Source organism: Andrena cerasifolii, chromosome 3 (assembly GCF_050908995.1).
Source record: "Andrena cerasifolii isolate SP2316 chromosome 3, iyAndCera1_principal, whole genome shotgun sequence".
Lineage (NCBI taxonomy): Eukaryota > Metazoa > Arthropoda > Insecta > Hymenoptera > Andrenidae > Andrena > Andrena cerasifolii.
Genome location: NC_135120.1, coordinates 4,763,756 through 4,791,550, shown reverse-complemented (window position 1 = coordinate 4,791,550; position 27,795 = coordinate 4,763,756). Strand labels below are relative to the sequence as shown.

The 27,795-nt window shown below is 41.0% G+C and overlaps 4 protein-coding genes and 2 long non-coding RNA genes across 7 annotated transcripts in view; 3 read left to right on the top strand and 3 right to left on the bottom strand.

Annotated features, from left to right (window-relative positions):
* The window catches only part of LOC143367066 (uncharacterized), a 391,763-nt gene that overhangs the window by 25,076 nt on the left and 338,892 nt on the right, over nt 1–27,795 (top strand). The gene's annotated exons all lie outside the window — the stretch shown is intronic.
* LOC143367078 (uncharacterized) overlaps nt 1–27,795 on the bottom strand; it is a 187,442-nt gene that overhangs the window by 24,881 nt on the left and 134,766 nt on the right. The window lies entirely within an intron of this gene.
* On the bottom strand, nt 25–2,497 carry LOC143366632 (uncharacterized). The gene is made up of 2 exons (XM_076807832.1): nt 1,648–2,497; nt 25–1,585 (listed from the first exon to the last, which is right to left on the bottom strand). Exons 1-2 carry the CDS (start codon nt 1,902–1,904, stop codon nt 154–156), a joined length of 1,689 nt encoding a protein of 562 aa, XP_076663947.1. The 5' UTR covers nt 1,905–2,497; the 3' UTR covers nt 25–153.
* LOC143367218 (uncharacterized) lies at nt 2,908–4,044 on the top strand. Its single transcript, XM_076808842.1, has 2 exons — nt 2,908–3,330; nt 3,423–4,044. Exons 1-2 carry the CDS (start codon nt 3,215–3,217, stop codon nt 4,042–4,044), a joined length of 738 nt encoding a protein of 245 aa, XP_076664957.1. The 5' UTR covers nt 2,908–3,214.
* On the top strand, nt 11,319–15,289 carry LOC143367051 (uncharacterized). The gene is made up of 4 exons (XM_076808667.1): nt 11,319–13,018; nt 13,111–13,446; nt 13,539–13,655; nt 13,746–15,289. The coding sequence occupies exon 1, from the start codon at nt 12,282–12,284 to the stop codon at nt 12,972–12,974; it is 693 nt and encodes a 230-aa protein (XP_076664782.1). The 5' UTR covers nt 11,319–12,281; the 3' UTR covers nt 12,975–13,018; nt 13,111–13,446; nt 13,539–13,655; nt 13,746–15,289.
* The window catches only part of LOC143366996 (protein SPT2 homolog), a 131,123-nt gene continuing 122,595 nt past the window's right edge, over nt 19,268–27,795 (bottom strand). For both annotated transcript variants that reach the window (XM_076808569.1, XM_076808570.1), the window contains exons 6-7: nt 19,484–19,708; nt 19,268–19,411 (exon numbers count right to left, since the gene is read on the bottom strand). In XM_076808569.1, coding sequence (XP_076664684.1) covers nt 19,329–19,411; nt 19,484–19,708 — 308 coding nt within the window. In that variant the 3' untranslated portion in view covers nt 19,268–19,328. The remainder of the gene's footprint in view (nt 19,412–19,483; nt 19,709–27,795) is intronic.

Below are 27,795 nucleotides of genomic sequence, written 5' to 3'. Positions count from 1 at the left end.
ATCGAAATATTCACTATCACGTATAGCTTTAACAGCGCAGCACGAGTCTAAAGTTTCATCGACGACATCGCACCGCTATAACACGCTCGCAAATTTGCAAACTTCGTATCAACATGATGTGTAGTTTCATCAAGTTCAATTTTCTTTTTTTTTTTATAATGATATTTTTATAATGGAATTTTGCAACGGAATTTTATAATGTCCCCAGGGCAGAGTGTCGGCCGAATCGGGTACGATATACCGCTTGTCGTCGTATGGACTTAGAGCGATTTTGGATTCTGAAATGGTGTACACTTTATGCAATTTAGACCGTATGCATGATTGTCTGCAAACCATTTCGATCTCCTTTTGCAAATACTGCGCGTAGTCGTCGAAAGTTATTGTCCTGGCTATGACGTTGGTCTTGACGCCTTTCGCCTTTTTCGTATCTTTTTTGCCGTCTACGCGAAGTGCATACATTTTCGCTCTAAGACCTACGAACTCGGTCATTATCACCCGGTTATTTTCGACCTTCATCAGCCCCGGGACCTTCTTATTTAAGCGCGGCGTATTATATGCATTCTCGATGGGATAATCGCTTGTGTCGAATCGATACTCGATGATGTCGGTCTCGGATACAGTCTCACCCGTTAACGAACTGTAGAATGACTCGCGCGGTGGTAAGCATGGATCCTGCAGCTTGTTCGCACAATCAAGGTATTCGTATGGAAATACACCGTTTCGTGCCAATAAATTGAAATCTTCGATGGATAATGTTTCAAATTCGGATCGTAAAATTTTTAATTTATCCGTGCTAAGAAAAGATGCTAATTTGTCGAGACTGGTATTGAGAAAATTGTACGAATCGATGAATCGCAATTTAATACAAATTCGAGAGTCGGAATCAGCCGTATCTTCGACATTTTTTGTGAATGAAATGTACTTTTCTTTTGTTATGGGCAATACGTCAACGTGGCCTTCGAAAGCGGTAGCTATTTCCTCGATAATGAAATGCGAATCGTAACCGGATAAATTATGGAAAACTATGGGGATGTAAAACGCATTTTTATAATTTAAATTGCACTCCGAATGTGCTGGGCCTCTAAACCGTCCGGATAGGTGACAATGATCGCGAACTCGTACATCTTCAGCCTTGAATGGTTCTTCGCAAATATGACAGTGTGTTGCATCGCGAAATGTCGTCCATTGTTCGGGAGTTAAATCATGCATGGGAACATTGCTGGCCAGAATGGGTTTGGCGAAGTTTGCAAAATTTTCCAGTTCGTTGACGAACCATGAAACACAATCCGCGTCGCGGCGACATCGATACGTCGACAGTGATGTATCGTACGAGCAATGCATATAATATGCAATGTTGTGCACTTTATGTTGTTGATACGCGCGCAATTTACTATCTATTTCACCCATTCGGTGATTGTCCTCTGTTTTGTCGATGATGCACTCGAGATCTGCGTACATCACGAAGGGGAACCGCTCTTTCCTACAGTGGTTGCTGAATTTGAGCAGATTGTTTCCTTCGCAGATTTTCCCACAGTCCAGCGAATGGGCCTCCAACTTCTCGACAGATCCAAAGTAGTGCATGCATCTGCAAAAAATCAAAAAAATTTTATTTAATTTTTTCAACATTTCATAAGTTTATATACGTACCGGTCGCAGATGAATTTCTTTGCCTTCTTCTTGCTCAGTTGTGCGTACACCAGCCGGGACAAGTTCTTGATCCATACAAAGTGCCCTACATCGCCGTGCTCTTGATTTGGCGTGTAGAACAGGTTGACGTGTCGATCCCTCTTTTGGCTGGTGAGGCGCAACGGAAAGACCGTCGATCCTTTCTCCATCTCGAAGGTGTACACGTTGGCGGAGATGTCGTTCTGCCGCTCAAACTTCCCAAGCTGCTCCAGGGACATTGGAATTTCAATGCCGTGGAGATTTAGCACGGATGCATAGTTGGGGTATGAACTTGAGTGATCAGCGTGTATTTCGGCTGGATGGAGAGCGGCGACCACTGCCCACGCGAAACATGCATTGTCCTCGGATTGCACACTGATCGTTGCCTTCTTCAGCGACAATTTCCGCGGCAACTTGTGGTGACACCCGGCACGCAGCGGATTGTACTTATTAACATTGACGGTTAGGTTGAGAAACCTCGTCAATGCCCATCCGCTGTCGCGTTCCTGGAACTATTCCAGCGATGCCAGGGTGGGTTCGACGACACATCGCTGGTACCACTCCTGCAGATCGGATGTGTTGAAGAGTTCGCAGTTTCGGGTGTTGATGCTTTTACAAGCATGCTTGTCACCCACCACAAATTCACCGTTAAACACAGTGTTCACTTTGAGGCTCTGATGTTTCCTCAAAGCTCCTCGCACATTCTCCAGCATGATGGTCCCCGCATATTGGAGGAAGTTGCGCGGCTCGATATAGTTCGAATTTAACATGGCACCAGTTAATACGCGACTATCGAACGCAGTGTCTATTTCGCGCCACAAAAGTCCCGTACTCGAATACGTTTCACTCGGCTGTGTTCTTCCAACGATTCGATGCACTCGTTGCACCGTTCTTCCCACGCGAGGTACTCTTCGCGTGAAATCAATCGTGCAGATTGATCCAACAATTGACGTTCTACTTGCGCGAATTCTCCCATGGCTGTAAATGGAATATGTCTTTTCCGCGCAATACGTTGCAACGATTTGAGGCTTTGTGCAGTTTGGAGCACGCTTTTAAGACTGATACCATGGTTTGGTATCTCTGCCTAACTCTTTTGGCGTACCCCCATCCCTCGAATGCACCGCATGCAAAAACGACGATCCGTCCCAGCATGGTTCTGTGCTGTTTCTGCCGATACAGCATAATTCTTTCTATGATTCGCGCGTATGACGAATTAGCGCGCAAAATCATCCGACACAGTTTCTGCTGACACTGCATAATCCTAAGATTCGACGCTTTCACAGATATTATATTACATTCAACACGTGTCGAGACTTTTATGCTTGAAGGTGGGGCTCAAATTACATACAATCGCGCGATATGCTGCGATGTTAAGATTGGAAAACATTATGGAAAAATTGGTAGCTTTAAAATAAAATGCTGTGGTGGGGGAACCAATTGCACCTCTATTTAAGCCGAGCTCTTGGACGCTATTCCATCAATCGCTCAGTAGCCTCAGTGACTTTGAAGGAACAGACGGTACTCCATAAAAAATATAGTGCACATCAAAATGTACAAACACAGCTTAAACGATTCATTCTGCGCAGCCGGCAACGATGGTGGGTTTCCAAATAAATGCCAACAACAGCAGCAACAACAACAACATCATCAACAATCCAATATGAGGTATGTACGCGTTACTATGCACTTTTCATTTACTTCATTCACTGTGAACGCAAACGACCGAAGTATCAATTTCATGTACTTGTTTCTTACAGTTCTGGATCCGTATCGCTAAAAACGATGAAAACACCGAACCCATCAATCGTACGGATCCTAGGGCGTGATTATCCACTGACTGCAACAGCTTATAAACGTCTAACTATAGGAATTCGCATTGGTATGGATTTATATCACGTCGAGATCGCCATAGCCGACAATAAAGGCAGCGAGTTAAGCTTTTCAATGTCTACGTGGAAGCTCCTGCTACAAAACGAGGCGGACATACTCCAACGATTACGCGGCAACGCAACATCGCCCCAAACTCACATTATAATTGATCATTTACGACTAGAGTTCACGCGTATGCATGATGATCAACTTATTAAAATCACCGATAATCGCGTTGTCATATATATGACTGAAGCCACGATGTATAAACTATTCGCGTACAATCATTGCATTGAACATATGTACACGTGGCTAACTGAAAATATGTATTCTGTAAACAGTAAATATGCCACTTTCGTAGACGTTCTACGTAGCGCTACCGCGCCAACAGATTATGCAAAATTAATTTCTGAAAGCGAACACTTCGAACAGCATTCATTGATCGATTGTGAATTGTTAGCATGTGCAATCAATCATATTGTGGATGATGCTCGTAGTAAAAAATGTTAAATTATATTCTATATTATTCCTTCATATTATTCTTTCATATTATTATTTGTAACAATATATATATATATATATCTTAAACGTATATTATTTCTCCATTTCATTCACCCATTATCCTCCTCGCCACCTAACTTTAAGATTTGCTGACGCTGCATAATTCTTTCTATGATTCGCGCTGCCAAGTGACCCAAGCTATCCCCTATGTAGTGGTGTCTCTTTCCCTCCTAGAATTTTAACTTTAAAGTAATGCTCTGTCTCTATTTCCTCGAAGACGCGGTGTCGAAAAACGCCGATCTTTCCCGACATCGTCCGAAACAATTTCTGATGCATATTGGTTTGGAAACAAATTTCTAGAACAGTCCCCACCCTGGGTTAGGTCTGAAAAAATTTTCGGGTGGGCCAAGTTTTGAAAGAGATTTTTTTTGGGGGTCAATGCCTCCCTCTGAAAAATTTCCGACGGTGGGCCAGGTCTGGAGAGGCCTCCGCGGCGGCTCGGCTCGGACTGATACCTTCCACGATTACGGCTACCCCCACTCCGCGGCTCATGCACGCGCACCCGCTCTTCCTCTCCCCGCAGGCCCCGTGCCCATGTTTCACTCCGCCGCGCGCCTTCACTTCCTCCCGCCCCCCGCGCTCCCCTCAGAGGACCTGGTCTAGAACCCGCCTTGCTATACTACTCTAATTTTTGGGTTGTGCTAAAACTCGTACGACAGCATACCATTTTCAGTCTAATAGCATTATTGAAAGGTGGCACCGATCCTTGAAGACCGCTATTATGTGTGTTGGTTCTGGAACTGATTGGGTGGACAAGTTACCTTTGGTACTCTTAGGTCTTCGCACTTGTTTTAAGGAAGACATTAAATGTTCCACCGCAGAGATGCTATTTGGATCTTCCTTATACATTCCTGGCAAATTTTTCGAAGACGTTGATTTTTTTTGTGGAACCGCAGATGTTGATTCACGAAATTAGAAATAAGGTTAGATCCTTACGTCCGCAACCCACCCGCAATCATAGTAAGTGTATATACCCTTTGCACATAAAGATTTAAAAGTCTCATCTCATGTCTGTGTCTGAGATGATAAAATTCGACGCCCTAAAGGTCTGGGTTATAAACAACTACCGTATACTGGGCCATTTGAAATCGTCGAGAGGCTAAATAAGCGTGTATACATTATTATGTTTGATGCAAAAAGAATTAATATTTCCGTAGACAGACTCAAGCCCGCTTTCATCCCTACTTCGGATTATGTACAACGGACGCAAACCATTGTCAAAGTATATATTGTGAAACCCATTGTTCCGTGTCTACTCCGGCGCGAAGAAAAAAGTTTCGTTCGTAGAACTACCGTTCATTTCTAGGGGGAGTAGTTGTGGGGTTTTGTGTTTGAATGTGGTATGCCTGTTTGAGCGCGGATTTGTAATTTATAGAATGAATGAAGTGTGTTATTAATGTTTTATAATTAATTATTCTTTTGTCATAAATATTTATTAGTTGCTAAGGTTTTGTTATATTATCATTAAAATACATTATATATATATATATATATATATATATATATATATATATATATATATATATATATATATATATATATGTATTTCTATTTCTATTTCAGTGTCACCGAAGAGTGTAGTGTGGAAATATTTTGTAAAGAGCTGTTACCTGCAGGTGGTAATCGCAAAATTTGCTAGCAAGAGGTAAAGGGAAGCGGTAACACTATAAATTTAATTCTTCTGGGCTCACTATCCATCGAAGATTGGAATTTCGATCAAAATGTGTAATTCAAAATTTCTTTATATATTATCTATGTAAACTGAATAAATGATTTTATTGTATATTAGTATTTTCATTTTTTGATTCCATTTCTAATTAAAGCATCGATACCAATGATAATATGTTGAAATATTACGATCATAAATGATCATTTGCATGTACACCATATGCATCAGTTAAAATAACTATTCGTATTGATGTAATGAGTACCGTAGAGATTAAATTATATTAATTAATACTGTGCAAGGTATTTAAAAAAAAGGTCACATGAAATGAAGGTAGGAATGCATAGGCCGATACCGGTGATATCGATACTTCGTCTCCGATATATCAGTTGTATCGATACGAAATGGACTAATCAATACGTATCCATACGAAATATCAATACATGTGGGGATCGTAATAGCTACATACCCAATGACCTGTTCCATACAATAATCATTTATGATTCGCATTATCTCTCGGCAACGAACTGTATAAAAATTGTATATGCTTTTCATTTGTCGGTATGGGTAGTATTGTATCAAATACTTGCACTCGCCACGTTTCAACAGGTCTATAATTGGAATGAGTTTGTGAAAGATAATTTAAACGATCCATATCATCAGCCCATATCCATTCACCACAAAATATTTCAATTTTATTTTTTTCAGTAAACGTCGATATTTCATCTTTCTTTAAAGTTTCCTATGTAAAGTAAAGGGGACGACTGACAACAATTTCAAGCACACAACTGATAATCGTACAGATAAAATATGTACAGGAGTTTAGAACCTTCTTTATCTTAAATTAGTTGTTGTAACCCAGTCAACGACCAACAATTACAACCACCGCGCATTCCGATGTCACGCGCGGACGCCAAAGCGCGGGCAACAACCCGCGGACACTGTCAGCGTTTCGACTGAAACTCCGAAGAGCGAACCGAAGGCGGCGACCCCTCTGGTCCCCGCTTCGCCCCGAATTAGCTATAACATCTCGTACAAGCTACGAGCGACACGCTTATAACAATCAGAACACACACGACAGAGTACGCGCTTCGCCTGTCACCCAGATCGGGAGAGAATAAACTTTTTTAACCTTACGGTGAGTTCCAACTCTTTAACCCGCAACGATCCCCTACCTTCGGTTTCCAACCGAAAATTGTCGTCCCGGCATTATCACCCGAACCTTTGGAGCCTGTTGGGCGACAACCGTTAAGGACGACCTGGAGCACCCCGATATTTTCAACCAAACTCTCGACCCCAGGCGCCTTGGTACAACATATTTTTTAGAATTCTACAAAGAATGAATCTAAATTGTATTGTATTCGAGTGCTAATCTATACTCTAATGTAGAGAAATACATATTTTTAACAGTAAATATGGTGTACCTTGGATGCTATGTTTATTAAATATTCTAATTAATTCTACCTTTAAATTATGTTATACATATTCAGTGGATTGGTGAAATTGGTTTAAATTTAAGTTTTCAGATATGAAGCAAACATACAAGAAGCAAACAGAGAATCGAAGCTCAATAAAATCGTTTAATAAAATTGTTTAATTAATATGTAGCGGCCATCGGCACAACCAAATATGGACATTTGGCGTGCAAATGGTCGGCATGGTTTATGACACACGCGTCAGCAAAACTATTTTTGAGTAAGCCGCTTTCTGTTCCTTTCGTGATTGAATTTTCAACAAAGCATGTTTTCCTTCGAGACTTTCGTTTACGGCCTCAATAGTTATTGCGGGTATCATGTACCTCGAGTTTCCGAAGGACCCACGATGCGAGGCCGGGCGGCCTGCGACCGGCACGTCACGCGCCTCGGGGGTCTGGGGGAAATCCCGCTGCATTGCCAGGAGTATTTCTCCCGCTAAATCTCACCCCCGTTACGGTGGAAGCGCGCCAAAGACGCGCGAAATAGGTGACGCGATTTTGGGCCTGAAAAGTACCGATTGGTTGACAACGGCATCGGGTCAACCAATTAGGAAGTATTTCTAGTCGCGCGTGTCTTGCCGGAAAATGTGCGTCCGGTAGACATCAGTCTTCGCCCACACCTTGACTAGAGCTAACATCTTGTCCACAATTTGACTCCGAAATAAAGACTAAAAACGGAACTACTGTGTGATTTCAATAAGGGAACTTAGTCAAATCATATTCCTTTAGTGGTGACAGCCGACGTGATCACAAGTTCGAATTGTTTTTGAGTTTTTTTTTTAAGTGAAGTACCTACTTTGTGAACAGTAATCATGTCAGTCGTAGATAACGCAGCCTCCGCGACCGGTAGTGATGCAATCGACGATACGAATTTCGCTACTGCGAATGCTGCTCTTACGGTTTCTACCGTGACGCCGGTAGTGAATCGCGTTAGTATTCGCGTTCCGCCGTTCTGGCCGGAGTAACCTGGTGTGTGGTTCCACCAAATAAAGGCTCAGTTCGCGATAAATGGTATTACGGCGGATACCACAAAGTTTTACTATGTGATGCCCCAATTAGAGTCCAAATACGCGTTAGAAGTGAAAGATATTTTCGATGCTCCGCCGACGACCGACAAGTACGGAACGTTGAAGAGGGAACTCGTTCATCGATTGTCTACATCGCAATCTGCACGGATTCGGCAGCTCCTGGAGCAGGAAAAAATCGGAGACAGAACTCCGTCCCAGTTCCTCCGGCATATGCGGAATCTGGCAGGTACCACCGTATCGGATGATTTTCTACGTAAGTTGTGGGCCAGCCGTCTACCCGCCATGACTCGTGCTATCGTGACAGCGCAACCGGACCTGTAGTTGAATAAACTGGCAGAAATCGGTGATCAGATTCATGAAGGTACTGGACGAACGAAAGTGGCGAGTGTGGCGCAAGACACGGTTTCAGACGCTTTATTGAAACGCCTGGAACTGAGAATCGCGGAGTTATCGAGAACACGGCCGTGAGATCGTTTCGACGGGGGGACTTGCCGGCGGTCGCGTTCGCGTAGTAGTAAGCGTTCTCTTTCGCCAGCAGGAAAGGAATACTGCTGGTACCACGGGATATTCGGAGACAAAGCGACGAAGTGTCGTCCTGGGTGTAGATTTTCGTCGGGAAACGAGAAGAATCGGTACTGAATGCGGCTATCAGTGACGGCCCGATGGTAAGTCGCCTTTTCGTGGTCGATCAAGAAACGAAGGAACAGTTCTTGGTCGATACGGGCTCGGACCTGTGCGTGTATCCTCGTACGCGCGTGAAAGGACGAGTCGCGAAATCAACATACGAAATGTTTGCGGCTAACGGCTCCATCGTCAGCACATATGGCGTGCGACCATTCAACTTGAATCTAGGTCTTCGCTGCGCTTTCAACTGGAGGTTCGTGATCGCCGACGTCTCCAAGCCGATCATCGGAGCTGACTTCCTCAGCTACTACGGGCTGTTGGTGGACCTGCAAGCTCGACGCCTTCTGGACCGGACTACGTCCCTGTTTGCTATTGGAAAAGTAGCCACGGAGAGCGTTGAATCGGGGAAGACTATCACCGGCGATTCATACTATCACCAATTGGTGGCAGAGTTGCCAGACGTCATGCAGCCGACGACGATAGGCCGTGAGGTTAAGCATGAGGTAGTCCACCATATTAACACTACTACCGGGCCGCCGACATTTTGTAAACCGCGTAAATTGTCTCTGGAATTGTTTAAGATCGCGCGAACGGAATTTGAGATCTTCATTAGTCTGGGCTACATACGGCCTTCGGAGAGCCAATGGGCTTCATCCTTGCACATGGTTGACAAAGGGGAAGGTGAAAAGAGGGTAGTTGGTGATTTTCGCCCTCTCAATTTTCGCACGATACCGGACCGTTACCCGATTCCGCATATCGAGGATTTTTCGCGTATGTTAGACGGGAAAACAGTATTTTCTACGTTACATCTGGTGCGCGCGTATCATCAGATACTGGTACATCCTGCCGACATCCCAAAGACCGCGGTGACCACGCCCTTTGGTTTATTCGAATATACGGTCATGCCATTTGGGTTGAGAAACGCTGCGCAGACGTTTCAGCGGTTCATCGATACCGTCTTGAGGGACCTTAACTTTTGCTATGCATATTTAGACGATATTTTGGTCCGCTTAAAGTACGAGAGTGAACATAAAGAACATGTGAAACTGCTTTTATCATGCTTAGATCAAAATGGTTTAGTTATTAAACCAAGTAAATGCGTTTTCGCCGTGAAAGAGGTGAAATTTTTCGGGTACACTGTGAATGCGAAAGGTACGAAACCACTTACCGATAAAGTCCGGGCAATAATTGACTTTCCCAAACCACGCACGGCTAAGGAACTTCGCAGATTTTTAGGCATGATAAATTTTTATCGTAGATTCATACCTAGAGCCGCACAATTACAAACACCGCTTAATAAGCTACTAAGGGGGGTGAAAGTTAAAGGCGATGCCCCCGTGCAATGGTCGATTGAGACGGGAACCGCATTGCAAGAGCTAAAAGACGCGTTAGCCGATGCTGCGTTATTGGCACATCCGTCAAGCAGTTTACAACTCGCTATTATGGTAGATGCGTAAGATTTTGCACTAGGCGCAACTTTGCAGCAGCGGGAAGGAAATTCGTGGGAACCGTTAGCTTTTCATACGAGATCTTTGTCGCAGACGCAACGAAAGTATAGTGCATACGACCGGGAACTGTTCTCTATATATTCGGCTGTGAAGCAATTTCGACATGCAATAGAGGGTCGAACATTCACAGTGTACACCGACCATAAGCCTTTGGTGTATGCATTTAAACAAAAGCAGGATAAATATACACCGAGGCAGTTTAGGTATTTAGATTTAATCGGCCAGTTCACGACTGATATTTGGCACGTTAGTGGCAAAGAAAATGAGGTGGCAGACGTGTTATCAAGAATAGAGTCCGTAACCACATCGTTGAATTACGACGATTTATCTCGGTCACAAGTGTTGGACGAGGAGTTGAAGGAACTCCTTACTGCGTCTGGTACCTCATTACAGCTCAAATTGTACCTTCATTGGGCCTAAACTAAGAAGTCAATTTCGGAGTAAAGATCATCAATAATCTCAAATACATGTATGTATTATAACAAACAGCACAATCTGGTCTACTTTGCCAAATTGCGCACTTTGTTATAATACATTTATTTGAGATTATTGATGATCTTTATTCCGAAATTTTCTTCGTAATTTTAAGTTATAGTACAATTTGTAGTCATTCATTTAAATGTTTATTTTTATGGAATGTCAATACGTAATGAAAAGGCGCCAAACGCTTGGTAACAGTCCTCGCGACGGTGGGATTTTTTTTCGCGTAACGGCCAGCGTTCTAATGTTGGTTTAACAACTCGCGATCGTCCGTTCGCGCGCTCCGGTGACACCAAGTTCACACACAGTTCGCGATCGACTTCTATCGAGTAGGTAAGGTGATCGTGACAAATGTTTTTTCTTTCAAGAAATTGAAAAGTGTTTTGTAAGTGTAGTGAAAGTGTAGTGAAGGTGTTTGAAAAGTGTAGTGAAGGTGTTTGAATAGTGTAGTGGAAGTGTTTGAAAAGTGTAGTGAAAGAAATGGCGTGCAATCGTGGAAAAAAACTTACCGCGCTTTCAATGCAGCAGAAGCTGGATATAGTGCAGCAACTTGATAATGGTCAATCGGTTAGTGCACTTGCAATGACATATTGTGTTCATCCTACGACCGTTCGCAGCATTCGGCGAAAAAAATTGGCGTTACACCGACTTGACAGCAAGGGTGTCCATATCCGAAGAATGAAGAGAGTGCGGAAACCGAAATACGAAGAATTGGAAAATCGTCTTCGTACGTGGTTTTTAGAACGAAGAATGTTAGGGGACACAATCAGCGACCTGTTGCTGCGGGAGAAGGATACTGAAATGGCGACACAATTTGCAGGAACAACAGGATTTAAGGCAAGTAGGGGATGGGTGTCGAAATTCAAGAATCGTCACGACATCCGCCTAGTTAATATTTACGGTGAAAAAGGAAGTGCCGATGAGGCGACTGTTGAAGAATTTGCAGCATCCTTTATACGTAAAATACGCGAAGAGGACGTCCAGTTAGAAAACATATATAATATGGACGAAACTGGTCTGGCGTGGAAGGCTGCACCCACGAAAACTTTGGTCCATGGCAAAGAATCAAGGATCTCAGGAAAGAAGATAAAGAAAGACCGTGTAACCGTGGGTTTATGCGCTAACGCAACAGGAACCCACAAGCTGACCCCCCTCTTCGTATATAAATATAAAAACCCAAAGGCACTGAAGCATGTAAGAAATCAGTTACCAGTAATATTTAAATCACAGAAAAGTGTCTGGGTGGACCGGAAAGTATTTGTGGATTGGTATGAAAACCATTTTAAGCCCGCCGTGAGGAAACGGCAATTAGAGAGTGGGGAAGTGGTAAAATATTTCTATTGTTGGATGACTTTGGAGGACATCAGATAGAACCGTCCAAATGCAAGACCGATAATTTCGAGATCATGTTCTTGCCACCTAATACCACTTCTATTCTACAGCCCATGGATCAAGGCATTATCGCAAAGATGAAAAGATCGTTCCGCCACAAAATGTTACGGCGAATCCTCGAATACCCCGGTGGAATACAGGAATTTCACCGGAAGTACGATTTAAAGGATTGCATAAACTTCGTCCACGAAGCGTGGGGAGATGTCGAACCCATAAATGTTGCGAATGTCTGGAAAAAAATTATGGGGATCACCCCTCCGGTCACACCAGACACGAAAGAGGAGCCTACTGATGCGTTAGAAGCTCAACTGGAAGCCATCATTGGCGAAGTAATAGAAGAACAACCTTCTGAACAAAGACTTGTAGAATATATAAACGCATGCGAGGACACAGAAACTTTATCCGCAGAGGAAACGAAGGAAGACAATGAGAAACAGAAGGAAACACAGCAAGAAGAACTGTTAGAAGAAGATGACGAAGAAGAAGAAGAAGAAGCAGAAAAAGAAGAAGAGCCAGTAGAAGAAACAGAAGAAGAAGAAGAGCCGGTAGCAGAAACTGAACAAGAACAAGATATCGAACAGAAAAACTTGAATCATGAGGTTTCAGCGGAAGAAGGGCGAATAAGGCATTTGCAGGAACTATTTGACGACTTGCAAATGCACGCCCAAGACGAGTCAGAATTCATACAAGACACGATCTTAAATTAACGAAACCATTTCCTGCGGAATAAAAAGAAATGAAATCATCGAAGGTAAGCTGTGAAATAGACTTTGATTCATTTACAAGATGCTCTCAAGTATGTATATATTGCTGACTAAATGAAAAAAAATCGGTTTTTTACAGAATTCGAACAGAAGTCAGGGCTACAAAGATTCAAGATTTTCAGGCCGCTGGGAAGATTTACGGCGCTTGAACATCGCAGCATTCAAGTGGGAAAGGACAGGGTCAACGTCAAAGGATCTGCAAAGAAACGGCCTGGTCCACCAATTTCGGAAAAAAGATAAGTTTCATTTCTTATGCATGTATGACGGTCTGTTTTGCTTTTGGCAGTAAGGATTAATACTACATAACTTGTTAACAGCATGAGGCATTTTTCCCAATGATTTGGAATCAGGGCCTGAAAAGAGAAAAATGGCAAACGCGGTGAACTATGGAAGGGATGGAAGAATCTGAACATTGGTACGAAGAGCAAATATCATTCCAATTGACAAATGTACATATTAAGTGTGGGCGAAGTACATAATCCACCTCTGTTATTATTTGCTATCTAGTGTCCCCTTTAAGAAAATCGTTCGAGGAGGATGCAGATTGGCCCTCTACATGATCATTATCAGACAAAAGAAACCAGGTGTCTATTACGCACGAACATATTGAACCCAGATATTAAAGTAATTATCATGGCAAATAATATGTATGTAATGCATTTCATATATTACGTATACATACGTACAATAATGGAGTACCTATTAATATTTTAGGAGAGAATTGGGGGTGGGTGTATATAACCAAGCAACAATTCATGCGCAGTCGGAGCATATACATAATTGTACGAAGGACGTCGAGATTGGCCTTCCTTTCATTCAGGAAATTTGACATAGTTGTTACAAATATGTGCATAAAAAGAAAATATTAGAATTTCATTTTTCAAAAGTATAAATGATTTATTTAGTCTAAGACGCGATATATATGTACTTTCTTTGGCTATGTACATACTGATCTCTGCCTGTAAGCTTGGCTTGTCCCTATAAGCAAAATTAGGCCACTGTCTAGGGCGGAAAGTCGACAAGAGGTGCATAATGGTATTTTCATTACTGGTATTGTTGAAAATATACTTTAAAATAAAATATTACAAATTGCACTGCAACTATTTTAAACTATGAATAAAAATTCAGAGTAAGGTCATCAATAATCTCAAATAAATGTATTATAATAAAGGGCGCAAACAGTGATCGGAGCAACGTGCATCGTCGCTGATTGGTTGCTGCGATTTGGAGCAAAAGCGGAAGTAAACAGAGAAAGAAAGAGACAGAAATGCGGATAGAAAGAGATAGATAAACAATCTGCTTGGAAAGCAGACGATTTAATGAATGTTTAGGTTATATTATTTCCGGTTTTGCCCCAAAATGGCTGCGGTTATACTGATTACTCCATAGAGGATCACTACCCGAGCGTATCGCTTGCGTTGAGGTCTGTTTTCATTATTCCTAGAGTACATATGAGGAAACAGTTATGGTATTTTTTTAAAGCACAAGTAAAGAAAAGGTTCTGTTTTGCGGACGTCGCGACTGGCGAGTGAGATAAAGTGGGAGGAAAACTGCACGGAGGTCCTTTACACGACAAACGACCATTCTGGCAGCGGCAACAAATTATGATACCTACATTGTCTTCTTGCGGTCTCCGTGCGCCTGATTTTCGCATGTCGATGTCGGCCCACGGACCAGCTATGCCCAAGTGCCCGTATTGAAGCAGATTTCACTTTCTTCTATAAATTCTGCAAAAGCCGTAATCAGTAGCGAAAAGCGGAAAACATGTATGTATACATGCTAAGCAAATTGTAAGATGAAATTTTTACATGCGGCCTGGTAACCCGTGGCGAGGGCTGCCCTTCGCAGTGCCTCACTCGAATTTTATGGCTTTTTCCGGAAAAAGGTACGAATCCTGGGCCGAACGTAACGAATTGGGGTCGGGCCCCCGCGGTCGAGGGTGAAATATCCATTGCAGCGTATTAAGAAATTATTTTCTTCATCGTGTCGAAAGGGAAGTGACGCCAATGGATTCCTTATGCTTTTCCGATGAAGATCTACCAAATTTCATGTAAATCGGACTATTTTTAACCATGTCAAGTCAGCTTGAAATGATATAAATCGATTTTCGATGGAATTTCCTTCATTATCGTCCGAATTACGTCGTTCTTGGTGTCAGTTTCATCGGCGAAACATAAGGAATCATCAATTGGCCTCGTTTTCGCAAAGATCTGGTGAGAAATGCGGGAGTCGAAGATTGCTCAGTTCTTAATAGGCACTCCAACACTCTCAAGGGTCGAAAGCCATAAAATTCGGTGGGGCATTGCGGGGGGGGGGGGTTGTCCTCGCCACGGTGTACCAGGCTGCATCTCCTTGACGAGCGTCGGGCGACTCCTGCCCTAGAGGAATAGCATTTACTTTAATTATAGTACATGTGTGTTTTGTAATAAAGTGTTTCTATCGCCTCCTGAATTCAACAACTGGCATCCAGACATCTACGCTCCTACAATTCACCGCCAATACTCCTCGTGGAGAGACACTGGAAGAAAAGGGATAGCCCGCTGTCGACGCATGGTCCTCTCGAGTATTAACATGCGTTTCGATATCAAAACAAAAGCATGCGTTGACGTATTCGGTGCGAGAGAAGGTGGGCATTGGGGAGGAGGTATTTCTGTGAAGAGGGCCTCTTCAAGAGAGCAGCCGTTTTTGAGGGATGCAAATCCGATTGGTTCTGATACAATCTGCTCCCTATGGTTGAAATTTAGTGTAGCAACTTTCACTCCTCCTAACCTAACCAATCCAACTTACATCCCTTCCAAAAGAACTGGCCATCTGAGCGTAGATGCAAGGGCGAAATAAAAGTGACGGTGCGCTTCTCGATGCCGCAGATGTACCTACCTAAGTAGCATTTCTGACGGAAAAGAATTGTCCAGCTTTTGGGCCTGCGAACCCTGTCGTAGACCTTTGGCAGGTGGTATCAGTTTCAACAGGCAGTGCCACCCGTGGCGCCAGTAAGACCGACCTCGGTCCTTGCTATTCCAGAGGGTTTTCTTACAGTGAGAATCAGTAATTTTGCAAGCGCAATATCTTAAAAACCAGTGGAAATAAAGTGTATACATTAAAGCTTATTGAATTTGTCTTGGAACGCACTATCAACTCAGGTGTTCAAAAAAAATAGTTCCATTTGAAAAACCGAACTTGACCATCGTATCTTTTAAAATAATAATACAAAAAAATCGTCTCGGCTAATAAATTAGCCCCTCGAACCATTCAATTACATATTTTTTTTAAATTTTTTATCTCCAGTACTTTAGGAGATATCCAGCTGTCCAGTCTTCCCGCGGATACCCTGTAATGTATTTTAATATATAAAGCAGAAAGTTCATGTTTTGTGTGTTTGTCTGTCGCATACAAATTTTCGAACGGTAAACTCTTGCAACACAAAATGTGCCTGCGGTGATTATGCCTGGCTAATCCAAATGAATGTTACTATTTTCGCAAAAAAAAAAAAAAATTCAGAAAAGCAGAATTTAAATTTCGGGCGAAGCCAAGTATGTAGCAAATTTAGAGACAGTTCTTCGAAATATAAAATAATTAATTATGGCTACAGTCCCTAGTAATAATCCCACTAAATATAAAGAATTTAATGAAATAACTTTCTAGCACGCAACTGAAAAACTTTGTCCTTGTAAGTTATATGTACCTCAAAATTGCCTCGATACTTTTTAACGGCGAACGTTGAAAAACATGGGTTATATCTACTATTACTTTTTAATTAAATATTATTACATTAGTTAACATAAGGGTTTGTGCATACAGTTTACGGCTTCGCTAGAGTTTTCTGAAGTTATGTTTTAAGTTTCATAACGATCCGTTAATATTTACTCAAGTTATCGCAATTTATGTTTACAGAAATAATGATTTTGGAAGATGAACAATTTTTTGTTTATAATGTTTAGCTCGAATAGTAATGATTGGATAAACAAACTGTAAATAGAAAAAATGTCTGTCGTGACAAGCTTTACAATACTATATTTTTTAAAATTCAGTTTAACAACAGTTAATTTTCCAATCTTTCTTAGCGTTTGGACAATAATTTTTTCCATTTTCGAGCCCTAGTCTCCTTATTGCATCCAACCCTTCAATTATTATTATCTCCTATTTTTTTATGATTTAGTTTATATTACTCTTTTCCGTCCTCGACTTTTTCATGTACTTGGCCATTTTTTTTTACTTTTTTGAAGTTTTTTATATTACATAAAATCCTCAGTTTAAATACAAATAAAAAACAGTTTGATGATATACAAACATGTCGCAATTTAAATTTCGGTAACTTACCTTGTGTTTGAGGCTGCTTTTTGGTTGCAATTCAATGGTACAACGATACATATTTGTAAAAACACGTGACATCTCAAATTTTGTCAACTTACCTTATTTGACACTCGCTAGGTTATAACTTTGTTACGAGCCGGGGCTGCGGCAACGCGAGAGGCCGGCGAGAAGGGTATTTCCCAAGGAATACGGTTTATGAATTTGTTAGTTAGGTGCGCGGACGAACCTGATGCGAAATCAGGGACCCCCTTGGATTATTGACGGCGAGGACGAACCTGATGCGAAATCAGGGAGCCGTAGGAGGGTTAAACGTAGACGAACCCGATGCGAAATCGGGGAGCCACTAGGTTGGTAAAGATTCCTTGTTTTGGATGAAAGGTTGCGAACGAACCTGATGCTAGATCAGGGAGTCGCGGGAAATGTTAGTAATGCCTCGTAACTCTTAATTTATGTTCGATACAACTCGAGCGGTGAAGTTGTATCAGTGGGTGAGTGCTACTAATATTATAAGGATCGCTGGGTAAAAGATGGGTTTTAACGAATCTACTCGATTTAGACGTGAACACCATTCGTGTATTCAATAATCAATTTTTATACAGATGTAAGTGTTGCGATTAAATAGTGTAGTAAATGTGTATAGATTACCACTAATTTGCTCGGTGTTGACGCACTAGCGATGCGGGGCGTACGAGTGGCTATTTCAAAGTGCCTAATAGAATATAACCGAACTCGCGGATTCTATGAGGTCAACTATGATTCTGACGGAGACTTTAGCTCGATCTTACTAAATTTAGTCAACTCTGTACGAGCGTGACGCGACGTTACTCTACGCGTGACTGTACTGCTTTTAACCGTCGAGGGTAGAAACCAAAGGGTTTATATAGTCCTAAAATGAGTGGGGATGCGTTAGAAATTTCCATATAAGGAAATTCTTCGGGGTCGTCGTCGTGTCACTCCCGTTCCCATGGTCGTGATCCAGATGGTCGAGATCATGACCCCCCTTAGTGATATGTGATAAGCAAAAGGATTTTAGGGCGTTTTCCCTTCGCAGACGCGAGCTCGAAAAGTGGTTGAGAGCGGCGTATGGAAAAATTCCACATACGTAACAGTGTTCAAACTGGATTCATGTCCAGTTAAGAATTCTTCCAGCGGACATTTTTGCATCATGCTACAACTAGTGTAGCTATCTTGGCCCGGATAGGGCGCGCTCTACCTCAGGCTTTCGCTTACACGAGCATTTGGCCGGCAAGGTGGTGTGTGCAAAAATTTTCACCTTCGCGATGCGGCGCGGAACGCTGTCCAGTGGGGACTACGAGGAGGTAGAGACGCCAGCGCAAGCTCGATCCCGGCAGGATGGATTTCACCGATGACTTTGATTTTTGGATATGTTTTATAGGACCGAAAACTAAGATATACGTGTTTTTTTAGGGGTGAAACCACCCCTCAAAGATTTAAGGTTTCAGGTGTTCGTCTCTGATTGCTTTTCATTACTTGGATTGGTTATGTTTGTGGCAGTCATAAAAATAACAGAACAAAAACAATTTCTCAAAAATGTTGTAGAAATGTGTGCAAGAAGTACAGTCACGTAATTACAAACTGTGTAAACTGTGAAAGCGAGCAACAGATGCATGTGGACTAATTTTCTGTTTATTATCTTCATCGCCATTAATATTCTATGTTCATTGAATAAAATATTATTAAGCAATTAATGTACTTTTTATTTTCTTCTGTGAGACCCAGAATTCGAAATTTAGAGGAAAAAAAATAGAACCAAAGAGTTTGGAATTTGCGTAATATGTATATATACTTTATGAAAATCAATTTGCAATTTGAAGCGAAAGTACAATTGCACCAGCCATAAAATACGATGTTACTATTCAATTATTAATATCAGAGAAACTGTAGGTAATGTTTTAGGTACAGTATAAGCAGATAATAGTTTATTAAATAGAATTTAATAAAAATTTACAAACAATCTTGCAATTATTATTTCATTTTCTTTTTTAAGAAAGCCTTTCGCTTTTTCTCCATAGCCTCCATGCGCATATCTTCCAAGTCTTCCAGAATACCTAAAAATACATTTTATTTAATTAGTTCCGGAAAATGCGCAGTTACATAATTGCGTTATTTGTTGTTGTTACCTATTTTAGTAGACACATATTCTTCCTTAAGTTGTTGCGCAAAACTACTTTCCATAGCTGAATCATCTTCAATGTCCATATGTTTATATTTACTTTTATCATACCCGAATATTTCACTTATGTATTTACTATAGTCTTCAGTTTCCGGTTCGGGACCATCATCAATAAAATCATCAAGTTCGGAGTCATATTCATCTTCATCCATATTGTTGTCTTGTATGCGGCCTATCAAATTGATTATAAATTTAGTAAATGATAATAAATTGTAATAGTAATAGTTCGTCTTAAGTTCAATCAATTTGCTTTTTCAACAACCTTAGGTAATTTTAAAGGGATTTTATTTAGTTGTCGTGAAAATGTGTTTGTATTTTCGTTCGTAAGAGAAAAAAACAGTTAAGGAGAAGCTACATATCGGAGAACTACGAAGTATATAATTCATTGTTTTAAAAACTGAAAGGATTTTATTCTCCTTTTATTCCTTTCTCTTTATTTTGTGGCACTACAGCTACTTACATATAAATAAATATAATATCCAGACATTAGGACTGACATTTCTGCTTGCCACTGGTGTAGATTAACTTGTCAATAATTTTACATTTTGTACTATGTTACAATTTGTTTTCCTTCAATTAAAAACTACAGTTTGTTTCGAAATTTATTATAACAAAATAAAGTAGGGTCAGGTGGGGTAGAATGTAACACGGGGCACAGTATAACAGTGAAAATATTTCCGTTTCTTTTTAACATATTTATTGCGTCATTCCACGTTTTTGACAAACGCGCCTGTCGCCATCTTGATGCAGTTGTCATTTGTCGGCATCGTAGGGGAGACCGGGGCTAGTTGACTAACGAGGTTAGTTGACTAATTCTCTTTAATTGTTGTATTATGTTATAAATTATGCTGCGATTCGCGATATTGAAGCATATGAATGACCAGCTCGTCATTTAATGTGTCACCGTGACAAAAACTTGCGTGTTCTACCAGTGAGAATGAAGAATCTAAAAAGATCGGCGGGAAGTAAATATTTTTGTTTCAACTATTTATGAATTTTTGTCCACTAAGTATTGCTTGATGTTTTTTCATGAATATTTTGTGAAAACGTGATACATTGACTATAATTTAGGGTATTTTATTTTATCCGGTGCGTAGAGGTTTTGTACGTACGACCCTTAACATGGTGACAATGTCGGACGGGGTTACTTGACTAAGCATAGGAATACCACTAAAAATTGCACTTTTTATCCTGAAGATGCAGTCGAGGCAAAGAGTTTAGCTGCTCAAATCCACTTCCCCCACCATAATTCCCTCCAAACTCACCCCTACCAGTTTTAAACCCTATCTTCCCTTCAAACTCTCAGACCTTCCAAATAGACCATAACAAACAAGTAGAAAATAATTAAAGTATCTAACACCATGATACTTAATAAAAAAAATAACAGTGTGAAGGAGTCAAAAAATTTTTTTTAAAAATTGTTGGTCGTACGATATATATGTACGTCATTCGTAAACTATATTGATGGAATTGGCTTCGCATATATACGCCTTTCGTATATATTAGTGGAACTGTGACAGCGTATATATATATACGGCTTTCGCAGGCAAAGGGTTAAAACTGAAAAGTAAATATCGAGTCAAATAACCCCACAGCCGGAGTTTATTGACTTATTCGTCTCACTACCCTAAATATAATAAAAACTACGACCTAGACTCAATTAAAACAATTTTAAAAATTAAGCCTGTATACCTAATGAAATTTGTAAACTTTTGGTGTACAACAAGTCGACAAAATACCAGTGGTCTATTTATAAAAATTAGAAATGTTAAAAATTAATCAACTAGCCCCGATCTCCCCTACCTTTCGGTGATAATATCAACCAAAATATTGATATGACAATAAAGTTTGCGGATAACCTATAAAATTCCAGTTTATGTTTTGTGTTTATACGGTATGGGGCTCAGTGTAACAGGGTACAGTCTAACCTGTTACAGTGTGCACCTTAATATTTTTTTTCTTTCCTACTTAGATGGTTTAACGAGTATGGCCCGCAATAGTAAAGATATTACAGGAACAATAGAGTTAGTCGAAAAAGGAATGAGTTTGAGAAAGGCAGCTGATATGAAGAATATTAACTATGGGACGCTTTACAGATATATGAAGAAAAGTAAACGTATTTACAAGAAGAAGCTGTAAATATGCGATTAACCGTAATTACGTAAATAGAAGTCTTTACAAGTGCACAAAAAATGGCATTAAAAGAGTATTTAGTAACTTGTTCCAAAATCTGTTACGGCCTAGATACTATTGAGAAAAGGGCACTCGCCTACAAGCTGGCTACTCACTATAAATTGAAGACACCAAAAAAGTGGAAAGAAAAACAAATGGCGGGAGTCCATTGGCTGTTTGGGTTTCGACAAAGGAACCCAGATTTAGCTTTGAGAAAACCAGAACCTTGCAGCCTATCGAAAGCTACATCATTTAATTCGCACAACGTCGAAATGTTTTATAAAAATTTGGAAGAGGTGATGCGCCGATACTCAAGTTTTGCCGACGGCAGTAAGGTCGAAGCCAGATATATTGGCTGGTGAGTTTCGTGAGGGGTATTCTCCCACCACACCGTTTGCCTGCCTCGGTGCTCCTTTTCTCAACGTTTTCTGACTCGCTCTCGCTCCATCTCGCTTTCGCCTTCGCAGAACACGAGTGAGCCAGAAGTGGTGGGGATAGTGCCATGCTTCTGGCGTGTAGGCCAAACCGAGCTGTCAGCGTAGAAATACATACATCAGAATAGGTGTGTGTTAGCTTAAAAAAATTTAGGAGTTTTATTGGTCAGAACATTGATTCTTTCTCGATAGCTTCATCTCGTATTTGTCTACGCATAGCTTCGTAACGCACGCAACTATTACGCTAAGAATAAATAACAGCCAAACAGCTAGGTTCAGGCGGAGCCGAGCAGCATTCCCGTTACCCCACCATACCCTTCTGGGGCCGCGCAACTCCAACTGACAAATCCACGATCGTCAGGTGGTGGTCGTTCATTTCTCCTCGATCGCTGCTCGCGAAAACGAATTCACCGGCCAATATATCTGGCTTCGACCTTAAATACCAAAATAGGTGATTGCGGCTATAGGGTCTAAGCAACTTAATAAAGTGACAAGTGGTGAACGAGGCACTCTTGTTACATCTTGTGCATATCTGCAACTGGTTCAGCATTGCCACCAGCGATGGTCTTTCCTAGGAAAAACTTTAAAGCGTTCAGGTTGGGCGACACTGGGGCTAGCTCACCCTACAGGATGGATGAATGCACAATTGTTTCCTGAAGTCATGAAGCATTTCGAGAAGATGACTGCTTCCGCAAAAGATAAATAATCCATTTGTTCTTTTCGTGGGCAATCGTAAGAGCCATTTGGCCCCTGAAGCTTTAAATATCGCCAATGATAAAGGAGTCACTCCACTTACAATACCGCCTCGATCGCGTTATAAATTACAACCATTGGATGTATCTGCCTTTGGTCCCCTCCAAACATTTTGCAATGCAACGGTAGATTCATGGATGATGCATCACCCTGGTAAACCGATATCCATTTACAACGTTGCAGAACTATTGGGCCAAGTTTTTGATAAAGCAATGACACCAGCGAATATAAAGTCAAGATTCTTGAAAATCGAAATCTTTCCCTTTGATAGGCATATTTTCACAGACGATGATTTCATCCCAAGTGAGGTTACAAATCGTCCCATATAACTTCAACTGGAACGTCAGCCTTTTGAAGATTCACAAGTGCTCGGCGAGCAAGACTGTCATATTGCTCCAATCCTTGAAACAAAGGATCATGAAGCAATACAAAGAAGACTTCGATACTAAACTTTATTGACCCCAATCGGATGCAGGAACTATCCAAAGCTGGACCAAGATTAAAATTAAATACAGGAAGAAAGAGAGGAAAGATCTGCATTGCAACCGACACACCTATTAAGCAAGGATTTGAAGAAGCAGCTCGAAAAATAAAGAAGAAAAAGTACCCGAAGAAAGTTTCTGAGCCTAGAAAAAATCAAAAAGAAAAAGAACGTAGAAAAAGTTACTGAGGTCCTGTGTACACGTTCTGAAGACGATTCCGATGATTCAGATATTGCCAACGAATCAATTTCATCTTAGCTGGGAATGAACAAATCCCATCATCTTGCTTGAAGTTGACCAAACAAGATGACTTTGTTACAGTCAGATTTTCAGGAAAACAGGTGAAACACTTTGTTGGTAAATTGTTAACTGACAATGCGAATGATGATTATGACATCAGTTACTTGCACAGAAGTGGAATGGCAGGTCATACATTTTACTTCCCGTTGGAACCGGACCTAGCAAACTATATTGTCATTTTCTAAAATGGCAAATAAGATAAAACGTCAATTACATTCTTAGTCATTTCCAGATAATATTTTAAAAAGATATAATTTGAGCTAAACATTTTTTTGTATTTTATTGGTATTTATAAGGTTTTGTGCAATTGTTATAGCGTGCCCCATTCTGTTACATTGTACCCCTAAGGCTGTTAAACTGTACCCCGGATCTGGAGCGCATTATAACAAATATCTGATCTCGGAAAAGTGCCAAATTGATTAGCTTTTAAGGGGGCCGTCTCCTTTTTGTTATGGTCCGAATCGATCGAAGTGCCCTTGTAAACAGACGGACCCTAATGAAACTACTGCGGTCGGTAAAAAGAAGTTGTACAATGGTGACATCTACCGGTACTCTACGTAGACGAATTTTTGACAGCATAGTTGCCGCATGTTCTGTTGTCTCCGTCTCTGCCGCGCTGTTTCCACAGCTCCTTCTATTGAGAAGCTTGGAGGAATACGGCACGAGAGCTGCGTCTAGGCAGCGATCGCCGGGCTCCATGTACCGCTGATGGAGGGGGGAACATCGACAGGAGCGGTGGTTATGTGTGAGGAACTGCGGTGCGTCAGTCACGCACACATAACTACCGCTGTAGGTGTTTCCTCGTGCATCAGCTGTAGCTGGAGCCCGCCAATTCCTGCGTCTAGCATCAGAGCCTTGCTGAACGTAAAGGAGGATAGCACTATTGAAAGATAGAGAGGTTGAGTAGTGAAGTTAGGAAACATGTCAATGAAACAATACTAATTTAGTATTTATTTATACATAGAACGATGCAATACTTTGTATAATCTATGTGCAAATTCAAAGCATACAATTTGAATAAGGTACATCACCGAAGTGTAACATGCCGATCGTAATGAAATTTATGAATGCTGTAATTCTTCTAAAAACATATGCCGCTTTTTTTTCATCTAACTATACATCAAATTATCTTTTATATCAACAAGAATTGTCTGTTTCAATAATAGTTTTGTACATGGTTTTCTTCGGAATTGTTATTCCACGGTTGTAAAAATTTATCAATATAAACCAGAGTTCAGTACTAACAATACTGATATTTGGGAATGTCCCATTAAACGATTTTATTTAGCTACGATCCTCTGTTTGTTTGTTTGTTTGATTCAAATCTGGAAACTCAATTTTAAACCACTTCCAACCATCCAATTCCCTCGAAACTTTGCAGAGGTGCGTAGTTTGGTTGACAATACAAAATTATGAAAAAACTCCGAGTGGGTGAAAAAATTACCTAGTCACCAAGAAATAATAACCCATAACAATAAATCAACCATTCTTCAAGCAAACTGTTAAACTGCGTACAGCAATAAGAGTAATGTAAATCCACAAACACTAAAAACTAGAAAAAGTATATTAAAAAATTTATAATAAACGATTTTATGAAAAATGCATTAAAAACTAAAAAATAATTATTTTCTTATACTACAATTTCGATGGTGTATTTTCACATAAAATCGTGGAGCAGGATATCTCGCAACAAATTCATTTCGACACTTGAGGCTATACTAAATTGATTCATATTCTGTTATGAAATATCCTGAACCACGTTTTTATTTAAAGTTGAAAAACACCATCGAAATTGTAGCACAACACTAGAAGTATTTTTTAGTTGTTAGTGCCTTTTTGACGAAATCGTTTAACAGAACATTTTTTTATATATTTTTTGTTTCTAATCAAGTTATAGTGATTACAATAAATCAATCCAATACCTGCAATCAACTACCTGTAAAAGAAAATTTGCAGTTTAGCGATATTTTTGTAAAAGGACTTAGTGCCGTGTTTCGACCCCAAATGCCCCACTGTGCGCCGCCGAACAGCCCAAATCCTCGCTGGTCGGGACCGGCGCGGCGTTTAGCTCGTATCGCGAGCAGAGCCCTAATTCTCAGTGTTCGTTTCTCGCTTCTTTTTAGCTGATAGGGGGAGCGAGATGGAACGCTTTGCCTGCGCGACGATCGCGTACGGAGAGGACGGAGTGTCAGGCGTCCGAAAGACGGAGCGAGACAAACAACATCTCGTCGTCTATCTCGCACCACCCTCGCTCGCTTTCAGTGCCTCTTGCTCGCTCTCGTTTCATGAGACAATACTGTAGTATCTTTTATTTGACTTTATCCAGATATTATCTTTGCCCATCTCTGTTCTCCAACTGCTTCGCCGTGATTCATTCAAGCCTCCTTGATGGAAAAATATTGATAGGGGAAATGCGGCAACAGCGCGATTCGACTCTCGATACGTCTCGGCAACTATGTCTTTCCTACATTTATCGGCTAGATTGGACTTCCACCGGTTTTGATGGTACAAGGCACGAATATACCATCAACGCCGGTGACGGAGAAACCTTGAAGCTTCATTCTGTCATTTTTCGGGCTGTCCTGAGTACACGATTCATAAATTCATTATTATTTCAACGTACGGTGCTTATTAGCGTTCAAACGGACCAGACCACCCTGCACGAAAGTCTACTGAAGGCAACTAAACCCGCAAAAACGTCCACCGTGCCGATTCCAGGACGAAAGTTGTAATTTACGGTTTGCTTACTACATCGCGTATACGCAGGCCCGGCGGAACCATGCGCCGCACAAGGGCGCCAGCCGAATGGGACGCTAAAAAAACTAGATCGTACGCTTAATAATAAAGGAATCTAACACCTCACATAAACTAAATATAAATGTAATTCTTTTAAATATATTAAATAGAAAACAAGTGCAAAAAATTGGGGACAACAAAATTTTTTTTGCACAAGGGCGCCAGCTAACCTCGCGTCGGCCCTGCCTACACGTCACGCTGGTGCTACATGGCTGCAGTGCACCATTAGCGCCACCAACGGAGAAGCCTTGAAGCTTCATTCGGACAGTTTTCGAGTCATAAATTCATTATTATTTCAAAGTGGGGTGCTTATTAGCGTTCAAACGCACCAGACCACCCTGCACAGATGTCTACTGAAGGCAACTGTACCCGCAAAAACTTCCTTCGGGCCGATTCCAGGACGAAAGTTGTAATTTACGATTTGCTTACTACACGCGTATACGTGCACGCTTTTCCTAGCTTGTGTGAGCGTACTCACACATTCAAAGGCCCGCGGAGACGGCCCCCTTAAGGATAATTATTAACATTTGCTATTTCTAATTTGAAGACCAAGACTGTTGATTTGTTTACGTACAAAAGAAAAGTTAATTTAATAAACATTCTTTCTTCTACAATAATTCTTAACTTTTTTGTTACACTCTAACCTACTTTAATATTTAGACATACATATAATCAGTATTTACTCGTAGTTTGTAGTACAAGTTATGAAACTTCAATGGACATTACCTGCAGTGGCTTTAGAAAAATATTTGAACTAAAAGTACAAAATACAGTGACTCCCCGTTAAGCTGTCAATTTCAAGGTCCGGAGAGTATCTCCTATCCGAGGTAGTAGACTTCATTAAGTTTTATAGGTTTCAGCTCTCGAGAATAGAGGATGTGGAACCAGTGGTGCCAGATTGGGCGATTTATCGCAATTTCGGTGACTTTTGTAACAAAACTGCGACGGCTATTTTGAAGAAATCGCAAGTCGCAAATTTGGCGATTTTTAAGAATTCGGAAGTTGGAATCGGGCGATTTCAAATTCTGGCACCATTTAGAACAAATTCAGTGCAATTTAATATTTCAAAACACGCGATACACGCTTATATGGGCGTTACGAAGTTATGCGTAAACCAATATGAGATGAAACTATCGACAAAGAATCAATGTTCTGACCAATAAGCTCTTGATTTTTTTCTTACCTAACGCACATCTATTCTGATGTATGTATTTCTACGCTAAGAACTCGGTTTGGCCTACACGTAAGGAGCTTGGCGCTATCCCCACCACTTCTGGCTCGCTCTCGTTCTGCGCAGGCGAGAGCGAGATGGAACGAGAGCA

What these genes read in the sequence shown, in the direction of transcription:
- LOC143366632 (XM_076807832.1), bottom strand. Translation starts at nt 1,904, where the DNA reads ATGTCCCTGGAGCAGCTTGGGAAGTTTGAGCGGCAGAACGACATCTCC. An exon ending in AAGAAATTCATCTGCGACCG is followed by an intron (nt 1,586 to 1,647) that starts GTACGTATATAA and finishes GATTTTTTGCAG; the next exon opens with ATGCATGCACTACTTTGGAT.
- LOC143367218 (XM_076808842.1), top strand. Translation starts at nt 3,215, where the DNA reads ATGTACAAACACAGCTTAAACGATTCATTCTGCGCAGCCGGCAACGAT. An exon ending in CATCAACAATCCAATATGAG is followed by an intron (nt 3,331 to 3,422) that starts GTATGTACGCGT and finishes TGTTTCTTACAG; the next exon opens with TTCTGGATCCGTATCGCTAA.
- LOC143367051 (XM_076808667.1), top strand. Translation starts at nt 12,282, where the DNA reads ATGTTCTTGCCACCTAATACCACTTCTATTCTACAGCCCATGGATCAA.